General features: G+C 41.2%; 1 protein-coding gene across 3 annotated transcripts in view; it reads left to right on the top strand.

The window, feature by feature from the left end:
* Positions 1 to 16881, top strand: part of DENND1B (DENN domain containing 1B) — a 223955-nt gene that overhangs the window by 101205 nt on the left and 105869 nt on the right. For all 3 annotated transcript variants that reach the window (XM_042463240.1, XM_042463239.1, XM_042463238.1), the window contains exons 6-7: positions 10140 to 10209; positions 13930 to 14010. In XM_042463240.1, the coding sequence (XP_042319174.1) occupies positions 10140 to 10209; positions 13930 to 14010 (151 nt within the window). The remainder of the gene's footprint in view (positions 1 to 10139; positions 10210 to 13929; positions 14011 to 16881) is intronic.

Raw genomic sequence — 16881 nt, 5'->3', positions numbered from 1 at the left:
ATATCTGCCTTTAGATTTTGTACATAATAGCAGGACTCATTTAACATTTTTTTCCAGTGCACATAATCTCTGAAAGAGTTAAGTGATTTATGTGAGCTGCCCTTCTCTTCTGTTGTACCATTTGCTATTATAGTTTGATTGTAAAACAGTATTTTGAGTGGCGTATCCATGGCATGGAGAGAATCTTTTCTAGGGTCCAGACTTGCTGATTTAGTATACCCGTGAAGCATTATCCCAGACTTTATGGTGCTGAGCTTGGTTAATTAGAACAGTCAGATGAGAGACAAGCAGGTCCAGAGATAGGTGCATAGTGAATTGTCATCTAACCTTCTGTATAAGCACTGTTCTTTTTGTGTATGTGTGTTTTTCCCCTCCCACTGTCCTTCCATCTCTGGTTTAGTGCAGACAGTACAAAGACATTCCAATTATCTTATAATCGTTTTATAATGAAAGCTTCACCACTTTTGGCCATCTAGGGTCACAACCAAAAATCAGGAAGTAGTTTATCCAGCTCCCTTAGTTAAATAGCTTCCCAAGGGTAAGGGGTTTTGTACCTCTAAACCAGCCCAAGCCAGCACAGCTAATACTGAGGGATCCTGGAAGTTGTAGTCTGTCAGCTTCTAGAAAGATGTACAGTTTGCATCTCTGGTATAAAAGTAAGATGTTAGTAATAAAGAACAAAGTAGGGTTGTTGCCTTCCTCCCCTTTTAAAATCTGTATATGGTAAGAATCTGGCGGCCATTGTTGGAAACAGAATACCAGACTTGATAGACCTTTGGGCTGATTCATCAGGGTTCTTTTTATATTATAATGACACTGTATTTGGCCATTTTAATTGAACTTTAGTTTGAGTCTGTTATTTTACAGATGTAACGGTTCAAATCAAAAGTGGCAAGCTATAATTTTGCACCAAGCTTTAATAAGAACACTTCCCTTATTTCTTCCAGTGTGACAATTTCAAATTTACAATGTAATACTAAATGCTTACTGGGCCAGATATTTCCTACCCCCACTGTATGTATAGGTTGAAAACACATTCATCTTTTTCACTCTGGAGGATGGAGGAGGGGGAAGATAATTTGAGTAAGAATGTATTTCAGGGTCATAGCCTTCAGGGCCTTCTCATTTTTTAAAAAAGTATAAAATACGGTATTCTTATTTATGTTGTAGAGGGACTTGAAAGAGGTTAAATTGTAGAAAGGGGAAGACATTTGAAAAACCAAATGGTTATAACTTGTAAACTGTTGGTAATGGCAAATGATACCAAGCTGAATAGCAGTGCTGTGTTAAGAAGACTAATAGTAGCCCTAGATAGCCGCAAGAGACATTTTACCTGTATTTAAACATATGATGCCACTTTTCTCTGTTAATGGCACTGAAAACAGGTTTCAAGGAACAATGCACAGGCCCTTAACATCAATAATAAAACAGTATGCAGTCCTCAAGAACAGCATGTTTACATCCTTATCCTATAAGTAGTTGGCAAATTAGCCAAGCTGGCAAACTGTATTGTTGTTCATAGCTGTCACTTGAATACACTATCAAATTTAGGAATGCTCGCAAGCTTAAGGAGGGAGTGTGTTCCCAACTAAGGTGCACCATTCTGTAGTTAAATATAAATCAGCCTGTTTCTTGCCCTCATTCAGATGGCTGAATTCAGGAATGTGCTAGTGGAAGATATCTGACAGTGTCACGGTTCTGTGGGCTGAGGTTTAAGAGGTAATAGAAGATACCTGGATAAATCCAACACCAGCCCTAACTAGAATAGGTCCATTGAAATGAATGGGACCTTTGAGTTACATTGAACAAACCTAATTTATTTCAGTGGTCTATTGTGGGAAGCACTAACACTGGATTGAATAGAACAGTGGGTTTAGAAGTATGCCTACAGACAGAAATTCTCCTTTTTTGACTAAATCACCCCAACCTTATTCACACAAGCCACTAGAACCCCCATTACTCTACCAGCTTCCAATTTCAGCTGTGATTCCTCTCTATATGACATCAGAAAGAGATGTGATATTACATTCAGTTGCAATTTTGAAGAGGTCTACAGAGGAAAACTGAGATATTTTGATTTGCTGGGGTGGGGGTGCAGCCTGTAGGAACCTGGAGAAAAAAAAATTAACTCCTGTCCCCCATGCAGTCCCCACTGTCTATATATTCTGTTGTCTCTAAGACAAATGAGGGGTTGTGGAGTTGTTGTTGTTTGCACAAAGTGCATCAAATGCTAAAAAAAACTGCTTGAAGGATGAATTGTGTGATCAGTTTGTAACATCAGGGATCTTCAAAACAAATGGTACCCCAATTATAATAGCTAAACATGTTCCTATACTAGCATGAATCTCCCAGACAGACTGGAAGTAAATGCATTAAAGGGGGAAATAATGAAAATAAATACCATGCTGAACACTTCTGATACTAGCCAAAACTGTTCTTTATGTGATATTAATATTATGTCTTGTGAATTTGTTGACAGAACAAAGAAATTGATAAAGTGTATACTTAGAGTTTATACAATTTCGGGAGGACAAAACTTTAGGAAAACTGAAGTCGAACCATAATGCCATTTACCACTCCTGCTTCACTTCATTGGCTGATCTTTGCAAAAGCAATAGCATGTACAGGAGGAATCATGGGGTTCTTGTTTGTGGTGGCCATGTGTAGGGTTGCCATAACTGTCAAACTCCAAACTGGGACAAATGTAAAAAAATGAAGGACAAACGTAGGACAAAATTTAGCCCCAAATGTAGGACTTTTTTTAAATGGAGGACATGCGAAAAAATTTAGTAATTTTAAAAAGTATTAATATAAACACATGTTTCTTAGGCATGCTCAAAATGGAGGACATTTTGGCAGTATTCCTAGACAGATGGCAGAAATGTACTTCCGTTTCTGGCCAACCCCCCCCCCCCATTCCAAAACACACACAACAGCATATTTGGGCATTGGACATGGCTTTATTTAACATAGCTTCTTGCGTATTTCAGAGGCTTATTCCATAACCAAACCCTTTGGGTTTCACTCTTAACATAAGTTAACATGGCTATGCATATTTTACATGTCAAGGTGGTTTAACAAGAAGTGGATTTGCCCTCAGTTTCAACTATACTTCTCAGAAGTATGTACTTGGTCAAGGGACTTTGGTTTTTCTTCACTACTCACGAGTTTGTAAAAATCAGAGCAACTTACATTGGCCATGCCTCAGAGAGTATCAATATCACCACCATCATCATTGTGGTCAAAACAAGGCAGACTTGTTAGCATTAAAAGCACCAAAAATACACCAAAAACGCACTTTGGAAGGTGACACAGTCTCGGCTTTCAGAAACAGTGCACACATGCCTCAGAAGCTGATTGATATCAATATCACCATCATCATCACTATCATTGTCAAAACAAGGCAGACCTGTTAGCATTAAAAGCACCAAAAATACACCAATAATAATAATAATAATAATAATAAAAACTTAGGAAATGCCACTCACCACCTCCTCCTCCTCCTCCTGTTTGGCGCCATGTGGCGGCATGAAAGGGCCCTTTCCCCTCCCTCTTGCCCAGAGGCCCACCCTCAGTCCTTCTCCGCCTCCGCCTTCTCTGAGGCTCCACCTCTTCCCTGAGGCTGGCCAATGGCAGACTGGGGCTGGAAACAGCCCCACCCCCACTGCTCTGCCATTGGCCAGCCACCTCAAGGGGATGAGTGCTCCTCTTAGGTGCACGCGTGTGCGCGCGCGTGTGTGCAGGAGCTGCTGCCGGCCCCGGTGCAGGCAACTGCTACAGGCTGTGCGGAGGTGTGGAGGGTGGTGCGGCCACGCGGAAATGGAGGAGGAGGAGGGCGGGGCGGCCGCATGGAGGAAGCGGCAGAGGGGGAGGAGGAGATCGGCAGAGAAATCTTGAGTATCTCATAAAATCACAAGTGCCAGAATTTAATTGGATTGTACCATGGCATTTAAACTGAGTTCAGAATGCTTTAATTGTGCAGTGTGAACATGCCCAAAGTCTTATAACAATATATACAGTATGTTTAAAATCTTTTAGTAAATTTAGCATCTTTAAAAAAAAAATCTTCTGTACTCTAGTTGCTAAACAAATACATACTGCAGGTAGGTAGAAAGGGGCAACATTAGCAGGATATCACATAGGAGATTTCTGGAACTTCCTGTATCCTTTCTGCATATTGTTTTACAATGTGGCACTGTCTCTTCCATGAAACTCAGTCTGGATTCTTGCTCTTACCTAGGCTGCCACAGAACCTTTCATTTAATATGCATTTCACTATTTTATCTGAAAAGGGCCTCTCAAGACATTTTAGAAATATCTTTGTGCCACAGTTCTAAATTTCATTTTTCACTCAAATAAAGTGACTTCAGAATTCTAATGCAAATGATTGCATTAGCTTTTTTCCATTGTTAGAGAAACATACACTTTGGGAGATTTTTGTTGTATCTGTTGGATAAATGTTCCTTCGCTTTTAAGCCCAGATATAAATCTGCCTAAATGGTTTTAATAGAATACATCGGCATAATTTTACGGGGCTCATTTTGTTAAACTACTGTCAGTCTTTCTAGCTGACCTTATGCATCCTGAAAAATGCAGACGGCATCATTAAAATGTTCAGTCTTGGATTTGATTAATGAAATTTTATGACTATAAAATTGTCACCTCGATTTCTAAATGAAATGTTTTAATAAGGTAGACAGGTTTATTTGGGAAGCCTTTGTAGTTCTTCATCGCAGACTGTGCTTAAAGCTCTCCCTCCCCCCGCCTTTAGACTAATCCCTCAGAAGCAGAATGTTTCAATTTTACACATTTTGTGTCAATTTTCCAGACAGAAAGTAGCCCCTAGACATTAGACATTTAGCTACGGAAAGGCGGTTTCCTTAGTTTTATTTGATTACTAGAAGTTAGATTCCTGCTGATAGTTCAGGACTGTTAGTGGTTACCTGACTGTTTGACAGAAAACATTTCCTTTCCTTTATTTAACCTTTGACTTGTGAATATAAAAGCTTTATCAGAACTGTAGTAGAAGCTCAAGTGAGGTGGAAGTCTACTTAGTGCAACAAAGCAGGAGAATGACTTTAAATGAAAGCCTGTACGCCTGCCTTGTGGCTCATTGGATTAAAAGAATATGCTAAATACGTTTTTAATTAGCAATGAAATATCTGGTGCCTTTGTTTATATGACAGGTAAGGACCACTTTTTAGGTAGGATCTAATGCATTTTAAATGCATAACACTTCCACATCCATGATTAATTTTGCAGATGTTACTTTGCAGATTTTATGCTTTACATGGCAGGCAGGAAATTTGTTGAGGCACTCTCTGTACCACAAAAATGCTAGATGGCAGTAATTTAAGGTTTGCTACTTCAGTTCAAAAGATCAAATTGAAATTAGGACATACTGATTAAGCTGGTTTTGTGACTCAACTTTTATGTGAGCTTTGGCTTTGTACAGTGTCTAGCATAAACTTACCCAAGACCTAATTGGCTTTATCCCTGTTGTTACTGTGGAGCTTAACTGCCTTAGTTGTGGCAATTGTCCAATTTAGTATGAAGGTTCTTGAGTGTGGATTCCGAGGATATAAACATTACCTTCTCCCACAGTTGTTTCCAAGGATAAAAGAATAATAATTTCAGCACAAAAATAGTTATAGAAGAAGTTCACACACGCTCACACAAAGTGCATATTACTTTTACAGTAGTCAGTGCTGTACTGGAAAAAGATGTTTGTGATCCAGTATTATGTTAGTGTGACTCCAATACTAGAATTATTGGTGATCTTTGCTCTAGTATGTTCATAAGGCACTTCCACTCACACAGGAGGAGGGGAGAATATCAGGTGAACACCTCTGGTTAGCTTCAGAATCCCATGTCCCATTCCACACCAGTGTGGAGAGTTACCCAAGCTTTACGATCAACTCTTCTGGGAACTGTATCCAGGAGGGGGGGGGTCAGTCCCATTCCATAAATGGAGTTCCACTTAAGGAGTGAATTCAGTTATATGGGGAAGAAAGAAGCAAAGTGAAAAAAAGGCTGTATCGCCCGGGGGCGTGGACCTGTTGTTAGGTTTAGGCTCAATGCTCGCTTATGCTGGAAACAAGCAATGAGTAGCACTGCAAATTGAATTATGAGAATAAATGTTTTGTGGGCACTTGAATGCTAAAAGCTGTGAAGCATAGCAAACTGTAACAAAAAAAGTGATATCATACTGGCACATCTCAGAGGTGTTTATACTCAGCTCTTACAAATGCAGTTATTTCTGAGAAATATTTGTTCCTTGTATTGAAATTGGTTGCATGTATTACTTTTGCCTGAGAATCTATTAAATTTGTCCCTTTACACAGCCAGGCTTTATAGACTTCAGTAGTATTCAAGGGAGCTGTTTGTAATGAATAATGGGTATTGAATATTCTCTTCAGGAGTGAACAAAAAAAGTCCCAAATGAAACTACAAACAGAACTGTGTTGCAACAACCTCCTCAAACAACCAAGCAGAAGAAAACAGCAACAAACCTATTATTTGCTAAGTGTTTGGTTTCAGATGAGATAAAGAAAATGTAACTGAAAAAATTTTGTTTTCAGGGCAAGCTTTCTCGGGAATGTTTTTTTCCTCCAAAACATACTGTACACATTTTAAATAATAATTCAAGCCAGTTATGAATTAATTACAATTGTTTTTGTTGTACATTGCAATTTAACACAGGATATTATCACACTGGCAAAAAAGATGGGAGCATAGAGGTATGCTCCCATCAATATCATACGATAATGTGATGATTATCATACAATGTTGCAATTATCCCACAATTATCCCATGAACAAAGAGGAATTCTAGCACCACTTTTTATTCATAGGGATTTTCCATGAATAAAAGGCAACACTAAAATTCTTCTTTATTCATGGGATAATCACGATGTCATGCAAGGTCGTGTGATAATCATTGCATTATTGCACGATATTGACAGGAGCATACTGCTATGTTCCCATCTTTTTTGCCGGTGTGATAATCTCCACAGTCTTCTAAACCAGGCTATAGTATTTAGCTGGAGATAGTCATACACTAGTGCAAACACTGATGCTCCGAAGGACATTAAAATGCTCGGAGAAGGAGTAAGTGTGCTTTGCATAATGTATCACAATAGAGTATAAAACCAACACTCTTGTGTGTGTCAGAGAGAAAAGACCCAAAATGCCATCGTTTGTTCCTTCCTCCATCAGGAGCTGAGTAGTGAGAATATCCTGAAGAAGTTTATAAGAGTATGCCAGGTCACTAAGCTCTGGAGATGTTTTATTGCTTAGAAAGCAAGGGCCTTTTCCTGAACCCTGAGTGACTGTTCAGAGTGGAGGCAAGGAAGGAATATTATATGAACAGTTCAGTGGTTAGGAGGGTACTTGTCCACTGCTCTTGGCACTGGCCAAGAATATTCTTTTTGTCTGGTTTAGCTGTCAAGCCTGAATAGGGCATGACATTGTGTGGGGACTCAGGACTGCATGTGGTGGTTTGCCTCGTACTTTCCAGTGTACGCTGGCTTTCACCCTACAGTTTCTGCTGACAAAGGTGCTATCCCCACATTGAAGAGAAAGAATCCTCAACAGAGTTCTGTTCATGTACTACCCGAGTAAAGCACTCTATGATCCAGGACCTTATTTCATCAGTGGCCCAGTGCACACATTGTTCTGCTTACACATTGTACGTGGATTAAATCTGTGATGCCTGAACAGGGCTAGTATTTTTCTTCTTTATTTGTCTTAAGTGTAGCAGTGTTAGGTGACTCCAGTTTTAAACTGGGAAAATGTATTCTTGTTCCCAAAATGGAACAAAAAGGGGTAGAATCAGACTGTATCTCTAGCTATGCCTTTCTGTGGGAACAGCTAGGCAGTATATCCTTTCTAAACGTTTTTCTTCCTTTTGTGAGAAATGAAAAACACTTACATTTGCGCTTTAGCTAAATTAAATTCAGTTATGACGCCCCCCATCACATATTGATACTATGGGAGGAGTAGTAGTAGCTAATACTCCAGAGAACGGGATCAAAATTCAAGATGATCTTAATAGATTAGAAAGCTGGGCCAAAACTAACAATGAATTCCAACATGGCGAAATGTAAGGTGCTGCACTTAGGCAAAAAAAGAAAAATTATATGAAATGCATAGATATAGGATGGGGGACAACTGGCTTAACAAGACTATGTGAGAAAGGGATCTAGGAGTTCTAGTAGACCATATGCTGAACATGAGTCAACAGTGTAATGCGGCAGCTAAAAAGGCCAATGTAATTTTAGGCTACATCAATAGAAATATGCTCGTCCCTCCACATTTGTGGCTTTGGCTTTTGCAGATTTGATTATTGACGGATTTTATTAATATGTTCTTTCTAGGAATATCTAAGTCCTCCAGAGCAATTGCATGGTCAACTTTAACCAAAAGGTGCACTGAAGGACCTAGAGAGAACACTCCACTAGGCAGCTCCTCCAACACAATTCTGTGGTCAGTGTCTGGCAGATGTTGACTGCAGAGATGCACTGGAGGACCTAGAGATTCCTAGAAAGGTGTTCTGTCACGTAAAAACATAGTGTTTTTGTTATTTGTGGTTTTTCCACATTGACCGGGGTCCAGTGCCCCTAACCCCAGCGAATGTGGAGGGATGAGTGTATAGTGTGTAGATCAAGGGAAGTAATAGTGCCACTCTGTTCTGCTTTGGTCAGGCCTGGAATACTGTATCTACAGTAATTCTGGGCACCACAATTCAAAAAGGATGTTGACAAGTTGGAGCGTATCCAGAGGAGGGCCACCAAAATGGTGGTGGGTCTGGAAACCATGCCTTATGAGGAAAAACTTAGGGAGTTGGTTATGTTTAGCCTGGAGAAGAGACGGTTTAAGAGGTGATATGATAGCCCTGTTTAAAAACTTGAAGGGGTGTCACATTGAGGATGAGCAAGCTTGTTTTCTGCTGCTCCAGAGATTAGAACACAAAACAATGGATGTAAGCTACAGGAAAAAGGATTGCACCTCAACATTAGGTGAAACTTCCTGATAGTAAGAGCTGCTCAACAGTGGAACACACTCTCTCAAAGTATGGTGGAGTCTCCTTCTTTGGAGGTCTTTAAACAGAGGCTGGATGGCTCTTGGGTGTGCTTTGATCAGGAGTTCTTGCATGGCAGGGGGTTGGACTAGATGGCCCTTGTGGTTTCTTCCATCTCTATGATTCTCCTATGTCATTGTCATGGATTGCTTATATCAAACATTGTCAGTCTAGTATCTTAATCAAATGTACATCATATGGTACAATTTATAGAACAATTTCATAAGCATCTGGTGTCATGCTAAAGAGCATAGACTTCTGAATAATAGCAATAACTATTATTATTATTACTATTACTATTATTATTATTTGTCATCTGAAGAATATGTCCAGTAGCTTTCTTTCTCTGCAAGTATTTCATATAAATATGGAGTACAAAAGCTGTTTCTTTGTGTCAGGGACGTAGCCAAGGGGGCGTTCTTTGGGGTCTGGACCCCCCCTTCCATTAGAAAAATGAATGGTGTGTGCTGCTGCGCCGCTGTTCCCAAGCCCCATTATAATGGTGGCACTTAGTCTGGACCTCCCCCCCTTCCTAAAATCCTGGCTACGTCCCTGTTTGTGTATAGTAATCAACACATCATTTTATCATCTTTGTGGTTAGAGGCAACAAGAATTCCCATTTATTCTAGGAAAGGCAGGCAAGTGTTGCTTTCTAGGGGGAAGGAACAATTCAGACAAGTATTGATCTCCACTGGAAGGAGCTCCCCAATTCTGCTTTGTCAGAACAAAGCAGGAAGCAACAACAAAACTCCTCTTATCCTCTTGAAATGTAAGATTTTGTTTTGTTTAGGCAAGTAGAAGGCAATGTGATAGGCTAGTCAGGTCAGTTATAATACTAGTTTAGTTTAGTGAGACCCTGCTAGACTGTTTTCCAGCTCTGCTAACCAGGATCGTTTCCCAATTGTCTGAAATTTACAGGAGCAGTCACATTAGTTCTTTATGAAGTGCTTCACAAAATGTTTACTACCAGACTTGTGCCCACTCCTTGAAAAGTACGGTGCAGTAATTTTCATGTTATGCTTGTGTATTTCTAAAGCTACTGTATTCCTCTTTTCTAGCTACTTACCATGGTTTGAAGTATACTACAAACTTTTAAATACACTGGCAGATTATTTGGCTAAAGATCAGGTAATTTCATAATTTCTTTTACTCTTCATGAAATGTACTATAGTTTAGAAGAAACTGTAACATTGCCAAACTTTTAAAAAGTCATGGCCCATAACAGAGGTTGCTCTGGTGTTTGTATGTTTTTAATTGTGTACCAAAACATTTGCTAAATGAAAATTTCATTTGCCAGATAACAGTTGTTTTGACCATATTTTATTTACACATGTAAACATTTGGGCACTTTGAGGTTGTCCAGTTTCAGGTATGCATAAATCAAGAGGGAAAGAATGAGGTGAGAGATGCTTCCTCTGCAAACCTACAAGTACACACATTTCTCTCTGTCATAGATATACCAGACAGAAGTGTACATGAACAAATCAGATCCACTCCAGAAAGAAAATCCATCAATTATCATATCACACATTTGGACCCTAAAATATAAAACCAGTTTACAAATTTCAAAAAAGTGTGAATACAGTGTCACTATATCATAATTCTCAAATTCATTATAACATACAACATATACTTCAGAAACTACATAAATGGCTTTACTTAAAGATCCCATTTTTTGTTTTGTGGTAAAGACACTAATGTGTTGATTTCATCATATAAATGGCTATTTAATATTCACTGGATAGTCCCTCTGCACATTCAGATTGCCCATGCATAGGCTTTCACTGTTCAGATGGCAGGGCTCTGGTCATATATGTGTCTTAATCAGACCTTTGGTGAAGTGCCCAGAGATCAGGAGATAATAGTTATGACATTTTTCCTCACCCCAAGCATTTAGTCTATGAATGTTGTCTGAATAGGACTGTAGTTATAGTGCAGGAGTCTATAACTGGTGATTGATGGCCTACTCAGTCTTCTAAGGTATTGAATCCTGCTTTTATTTTTCCTTCTTATCTGCTGCATATAGGCTGCAGATAGTTCAGTTATACCATGATTAAAGTCTGAAAGTTCTTAAATCACCCTATGGATAGTAACTAATGTTGTTGTTGTTGTGTGCCTTCAAGTCATTTCCAGTTTATTGTGCTTCTAAGACAAATTTGTTGCGGACTTTTCTTTGTAAGATTTGTTCAGAGAGACCTTTGCCTTCCTCTGAAGCTGAGAAAGTGTGGCTTGCCCAAGGTCTCTGAGTGGGTTTCCATGGCTGAGCAGGGACTTGAAGTCTGTTCTCCAGAGTCCTAGCTCAATGTACAAACCACTACCTCCCACTGATTCTCATAGGAACTAATCCATAATAATTGAATGCTGAATCTTTCTTTGTACATGCCATTTCCCAAGAAAATATTTATTCTTTTTAGATGAGATAATTTTTATTTTTCAGTCTGCTTCTGTTGTTTATACCACAGTTCTCAACAACATTACTACTTTTGCAGCATATGTTTTCATACTGTTGCCCAGAAGTGCATACAGTAGTGCTGAAGCATCTATAATGCAGAGGAGAACTGTATGGTAGATGGCTGGGACTCTTGGAGATCTCTCATTCATTGGGTGATCATATGTTAAAGTCAACTTGATGGCAAATAACAACAAGTATAAAAATGTCTAGCCTAGTAAAACTAAAGAATCTCTCCTTGCTTTTATTTTGTAGAAAACATATGCATGAATGTCTACATTGGAAAGGATGGTTTAGGTATAAAATATCTTTAGGCCAAGATGGCCTATTGAATCTATTGAACCTACTGTTATAGTAGCCCTAAATTATTAATTTCAGTTTGACTCACCATTTTTAGTGTGTTCTGTTTTGTTGTGTATCTTTTCTTCCTGAGCCTTTGGGATATATCACTGCATAGACATTTGCTATTATGATTTCAAATTATTATGGAATTGCTTATCTTTCATTTAACTAAAAGCTGGTAACAACTGAACCATTTTCCTACCTGAGAGTGCTTTGGATTCCCTCACCCCCACCCCCATGGAGGAATACATGTGCAAATGTGATAGAATAGAATACCCATGTGAATTTCTACATTTCCTGGACAATTCATGTGGATTTTCAGTTTGGATGCAGGGTTTGACCATTTTTTCTTCCATGGACAGCATTCCAAAGCACTCCCATGGTGGAAGCATATTACATATGGATTGGTTATTTTACAATCATGTGTTGAGCACACTCATGGGATGACTTCCATGTGGTTAACACTCTGTAAGATGATATCAGTATGTACTTGAATGTATAAGGTATTGCATGGGAAAAAGGTTGACGTGTTTTCATTAAGTTTGGAATTGGCTCTGAGATTCCTATGATTTTTCTGGTAAGCGTTATGACAAATACAAAAGTGTGTACTACAATGCACTGTTCTTTTCTTGGTATGGACGAGTTGGCATTCACAGCCCTGCACAGCTCACAGTCCCTCACACAAAAACACCTACTATACTAGGTGTGCCTGGGGATTTATTCAAAATCACAACGATAGATGCTCAGAATGTATACTGCAGATGAGGAAAGGTATACAAGAAGTCTTCAGCATGCTTAATAGGTATTATCTAGAGATGCTTACTTCAGCAAATGGACATTTGGTCCAAATGAGGAGAACAAAAAAGAACAAAAACCTGGTCAAAGGAAATGCATGAAGGCAATAAGGGATGCAAAAAAGAATTTTGAAGAGCACATAGTATTAATATGGCCTTGCCATTCATGTTAACAAGACCATTAGTAAATAATTATTTGAATACACCAGAGACAAGGAACCACTTAGGGGAGTGGTTGGACTGGTGGATGACAACAGAGTAAAACGAGTGCAAAAGGAGGATTAAAGAGAAACTGAATTGATTATTTGTAGGTGTCTTCACTGCAATAGGCACAATAGATATTTGAAGACAGGGGGTTGGACTGGATGGCCCTTGTGGTCTCTTCCAACTCTACGATTCTATGATTCTATGATTCTATGATATTTTTAGGACGATTATTTGTGAAGTGATGTGAATGTTAATGGCATGAGATGAAGTTCTGGACTTTATAGACTAATTTTAAAAAAACAAACCCAGGTCTTCACATGATTAAAAAACAAATACCATTAAAAGTCTGATATTGGACAGACTAGCTTACTGTTTTCCTAAAAGGTGTAGAAAGCACCTTGATGCATGGATCATAGGATATCTTCATTGGAAATCAGTCATTGTAGATTTACTAAATGCATTTGGATGCTTACCTTGTGTTACCAGGTTTTAGCATAATTTTAACTGAGCAATTTTTAGCATTAAAATTTACTGGTGGTGCCACATGGACACTGTTAAATATTGGCATAGTTTGTATGCCAATACACATGAATTTTTTTTAAAAAAAGTTTCATCAATATAAAACTTTATGTGTCTTGGCCTACAAACTGGGGAGGACTTGAAAACTGTGTTGTTTTAAATGAACCTCTTAAGGAAAAAATGATGATGCATAATGTAATTCTAAGAAAAACTGATACCCTGAAGTTTAACACATGGTGATTAGTTGAATGTAGAAATCAATTTTATTATTATTGGCACCATATATTTCTTACCACCTTACACATTGCATTTATGTTAATCTGTGAAGACAGTTTCCGAATATGCAGTGCCCACAATCCCTGGAGCTCTGCTTCACATATGAAGGATTTGTCCATTTTCTTTAATGAATTGTGGAATAATTTGTGTATAGTAGACTAAAGGAGCACAATGTGATTGTGGAGCTATTCAAGCTGCTGGATAGTGTGCTTGATGTTTATAAGGCTATTGAATACTTTTTTCAAAACTTACTTTAAATAGGAAGATGACCTGAATGATTTGTTGGACACCTGGTATAACCATCCTGTGCCAGAGGCCAACACTCCTATCAGCTTAAATTTGGTAGGTATCCCGTTCATTAAAGAAATGCTAACGTATTCATAATCAAATGGCTTTCTTAGTGCTGTAATAGTTAGTGAGCTTGTGCTATGTTTAAGTATTCATTTTATATTTTCATGGTGCTCAAATTAAGAGACAGATCTCCCAAGAATGTTCTTTAAGGGAATTACAAGGTTCTCTTTGATTTCTTAATTTGTTATTGTGGAAGCTGTGACTCTCACTCCTCAACAAATGTACACATGGCTATTAGTGTGTCCCATTTTGTTGAGTCGGTGGGACAACATCCTGTTTTTGAAGTCTGTATGTGCTTGTGTGTACATTCCCATGCTGCTGCTGGTGGGGAGATGTCTACAGCTTACACTCATTGGTATAGGTTCCATTCAGACTCTGGGACTTGAAGCCCATAAGCAGGTAGGTTTTAAAAGCTGAGATATGCTTATGGGAGCAGGCGCCTATATCTGTGGTTATTTAGAAAGATGGTGAAGCACAACTTGAATGCAGCTTCGCTCAGTGGAATCTTGATAAAATGAGTAGGGATTGGATTGAGCTAACAACCTTGTTCACAGGTACAGTGTTTTTCTGAGTCATTATCACTGTGTAGTGATTGACTGAAGTGGTTATGGATTCTGTAGAACAGAACAGAATCTTATGGAGAGACAGAACCATGGTAATAGATGTGACTACCGTAATTCACATTTCTTCTTCGTGGTCTCTGCGAATCATACAAATGGGTTTCACTGCGCCTACGCAGTGCTGTTCGGATACTTCTAGAATCACTGGGCAAAGTACACTTTGCAACATATAGAAACTTTTTGGCGGTAACCCCGCCCCCCTCCTATAAAGCCCCGGTTCCCGCTCTTTTCCCCAGTTCCATTTTTTCCGCCGTGTTTGGCTGCTGTTTGGAACTTCGCTCGTGTTAGCTCGTTTTTGGATCACTGGTTTTTTGACTCGGACTGTTTTTTGGACTTTGGCGTTTCTTCTTCCCCCGTGTACTGGACTTTTGGACTGTTGACCTTGATTTTGGACTTCGTTTTAGATCTGTCGACCTCGGTAGCGATGTCTCCTCCATTCAAGAAGTGTGACATTTGCGGGGGAAAAGTGCCGGTGCAGGATCCCCACACCTCCTGCCTTTTTTGTCTCAGGAAGGACCATGATGTGAAGTCCTGCTCCCTCTGCAAATCGATGTCCTCCCAGGCCAGGAAGAACCGGGAATCGCGGCTTACTTCAGCAATAGCCCAGGGTAAGATCCGGGAAGGGGATCCTCGCCTGTCTTCGGCTCCTGTGGTCCCTGTTTCGGCGGCTCTTTCCGCCAGAGATGGCCCGGCAAGTGCTCCCCCATCGACATCCGATCGTTCCGGGGGTCCCAACCCCGATGCAAATGTGGCCCGTGGATCTGACAAGCCCAGTGCCACCACCAAGCCCACCAAGCACCCGCATAAATCTGGGTTTGTGGGTACGGCCGCCGCATCGTCTTCATCTCGGAAACGGGATACCCCTGCTAAGACCTCGCGGCCGGCATCGGAGCACAGGTCCCGTAAGGAAGCTCCGTCGGACCCGAAGGATGGATTGGGGACCGTCAGGGACAGCTCCTCCAAGGCGAAGGCTGCCCCCCGCAAGGAGGATGCGCCCAGACCGGGTGGAAGGCTCACGGAGTCGCCTATCCCCTTCTTTCCTCTGGATGCACCACCTGGCTCCGCGTCATCCAAGAAAAGGAAAGCATCCGATTCCACATCGGAGGCTATGGCTTCCAAGAAGGCGAAGCACGCCAAGGAGCACCCTCGCAAGGAGCCTGAGGTGGCTAAGGATGTGGATCGTCCGGTTCGCCCTCGCATCCGACCAGATTCCCCGAGGCGGGACACCCTGACGGTTGCGTCCGAGGCTCAGCAAACTTCGTCGACCCCGGGACTGTCGGCGACAACGACCGTTCCCTTTCTCCTCTCAAATGAGGAAGACTCCCGGGACAGGCTCTCAAGATCTCCTTCTCGGGGTCTACCCTCGCGGTCTCCATCCCCAGCGCTTCGTTCTCCAGCGCAGAGTGAGCGACCCCCAGGTCTCCATCGCCAGCCCCCCCTGTCTCCTCTAACGGTGCCTGCTGATGATGGGCTGTTCTACGACTCCGAGGCAGACCAGTTCTACCTAAAGGTGTCCAGGGACGTCGCGATGTCCAGAGTGCGTTCAGGTGATCGCCCCCGTGATCGTCCCCGAGAGGTTTCGCAGCCGGAGAAACGCCATCGGGACCCTGTCCCCGCTTCCAGAGCTGCTTTGCTTCAGCCGTCACCGCGACCAGCTAGGCAGAATATTGTTGTTCAGCTGGACTCCTCCGATTCCGAGGCGGACGCTTCGGTCGGCACAGAAGACCCTTCAGATGTTGAAGACCTCCCGCGCCAGTCGCCGCAGGATCTTCACTACCCGGAAGCGGCCTCCCCATCGGATGATGTTCGTTCCTTCGCGGAACACATTATCAAGATGTCCAGGGCCCTGGACATTGATCTCGTTTACCCGGAGGCGGATGCAGCAGACCCAGTCGAACGTCGGGTCCATGCCCGGGTTCCAACACCCCCGTGTGTTCCGTTTCTTCCATCTTTGGAAACGATCCTTAAGCGTTCTTGGGACTCTCCTTCTTCACCTCTTGGGCCTCCGCGGAAGATTGAGTCGCTGTACAAGGTTGCGGCCCCCAATGCTCCGTGGCTCATATCCCATCCGCGCCAGAATTCAGCGATAGTGGAAGGTGCCCAGCAGACCTCCACCCAACGCCAAACCACCTCCCCGGTGGATAAGGAAGCCAGGAAGATAGACGCCCTGGCCAAGAAGGCATATGCGGCAGCGGCACTGGCGGCGAAGGCCACTAGTTACACGGCTTGCATGGGAGCGTAC

Source organism: Sceloporus undulatus, chromosome 4, assembly GCF_019175285.1.
Source record: "Sceloporus undulatus isolate JIND9_A2432 ecotype Alabama chromosome 4, SceUnd_v1.1, whole genome shotgun sequence".
Lineage (NCBI taxonomy): Eukaryota > Metazoa > Chordata > Lepidosauria > Squamata > Phrynosomatidae > Sceloporus > Sceloporus undulatus.
Note: the sequence above shows the minus strand (reverse complement) of the source record. Positions and strands in the feature narration are given on the sequence as shown.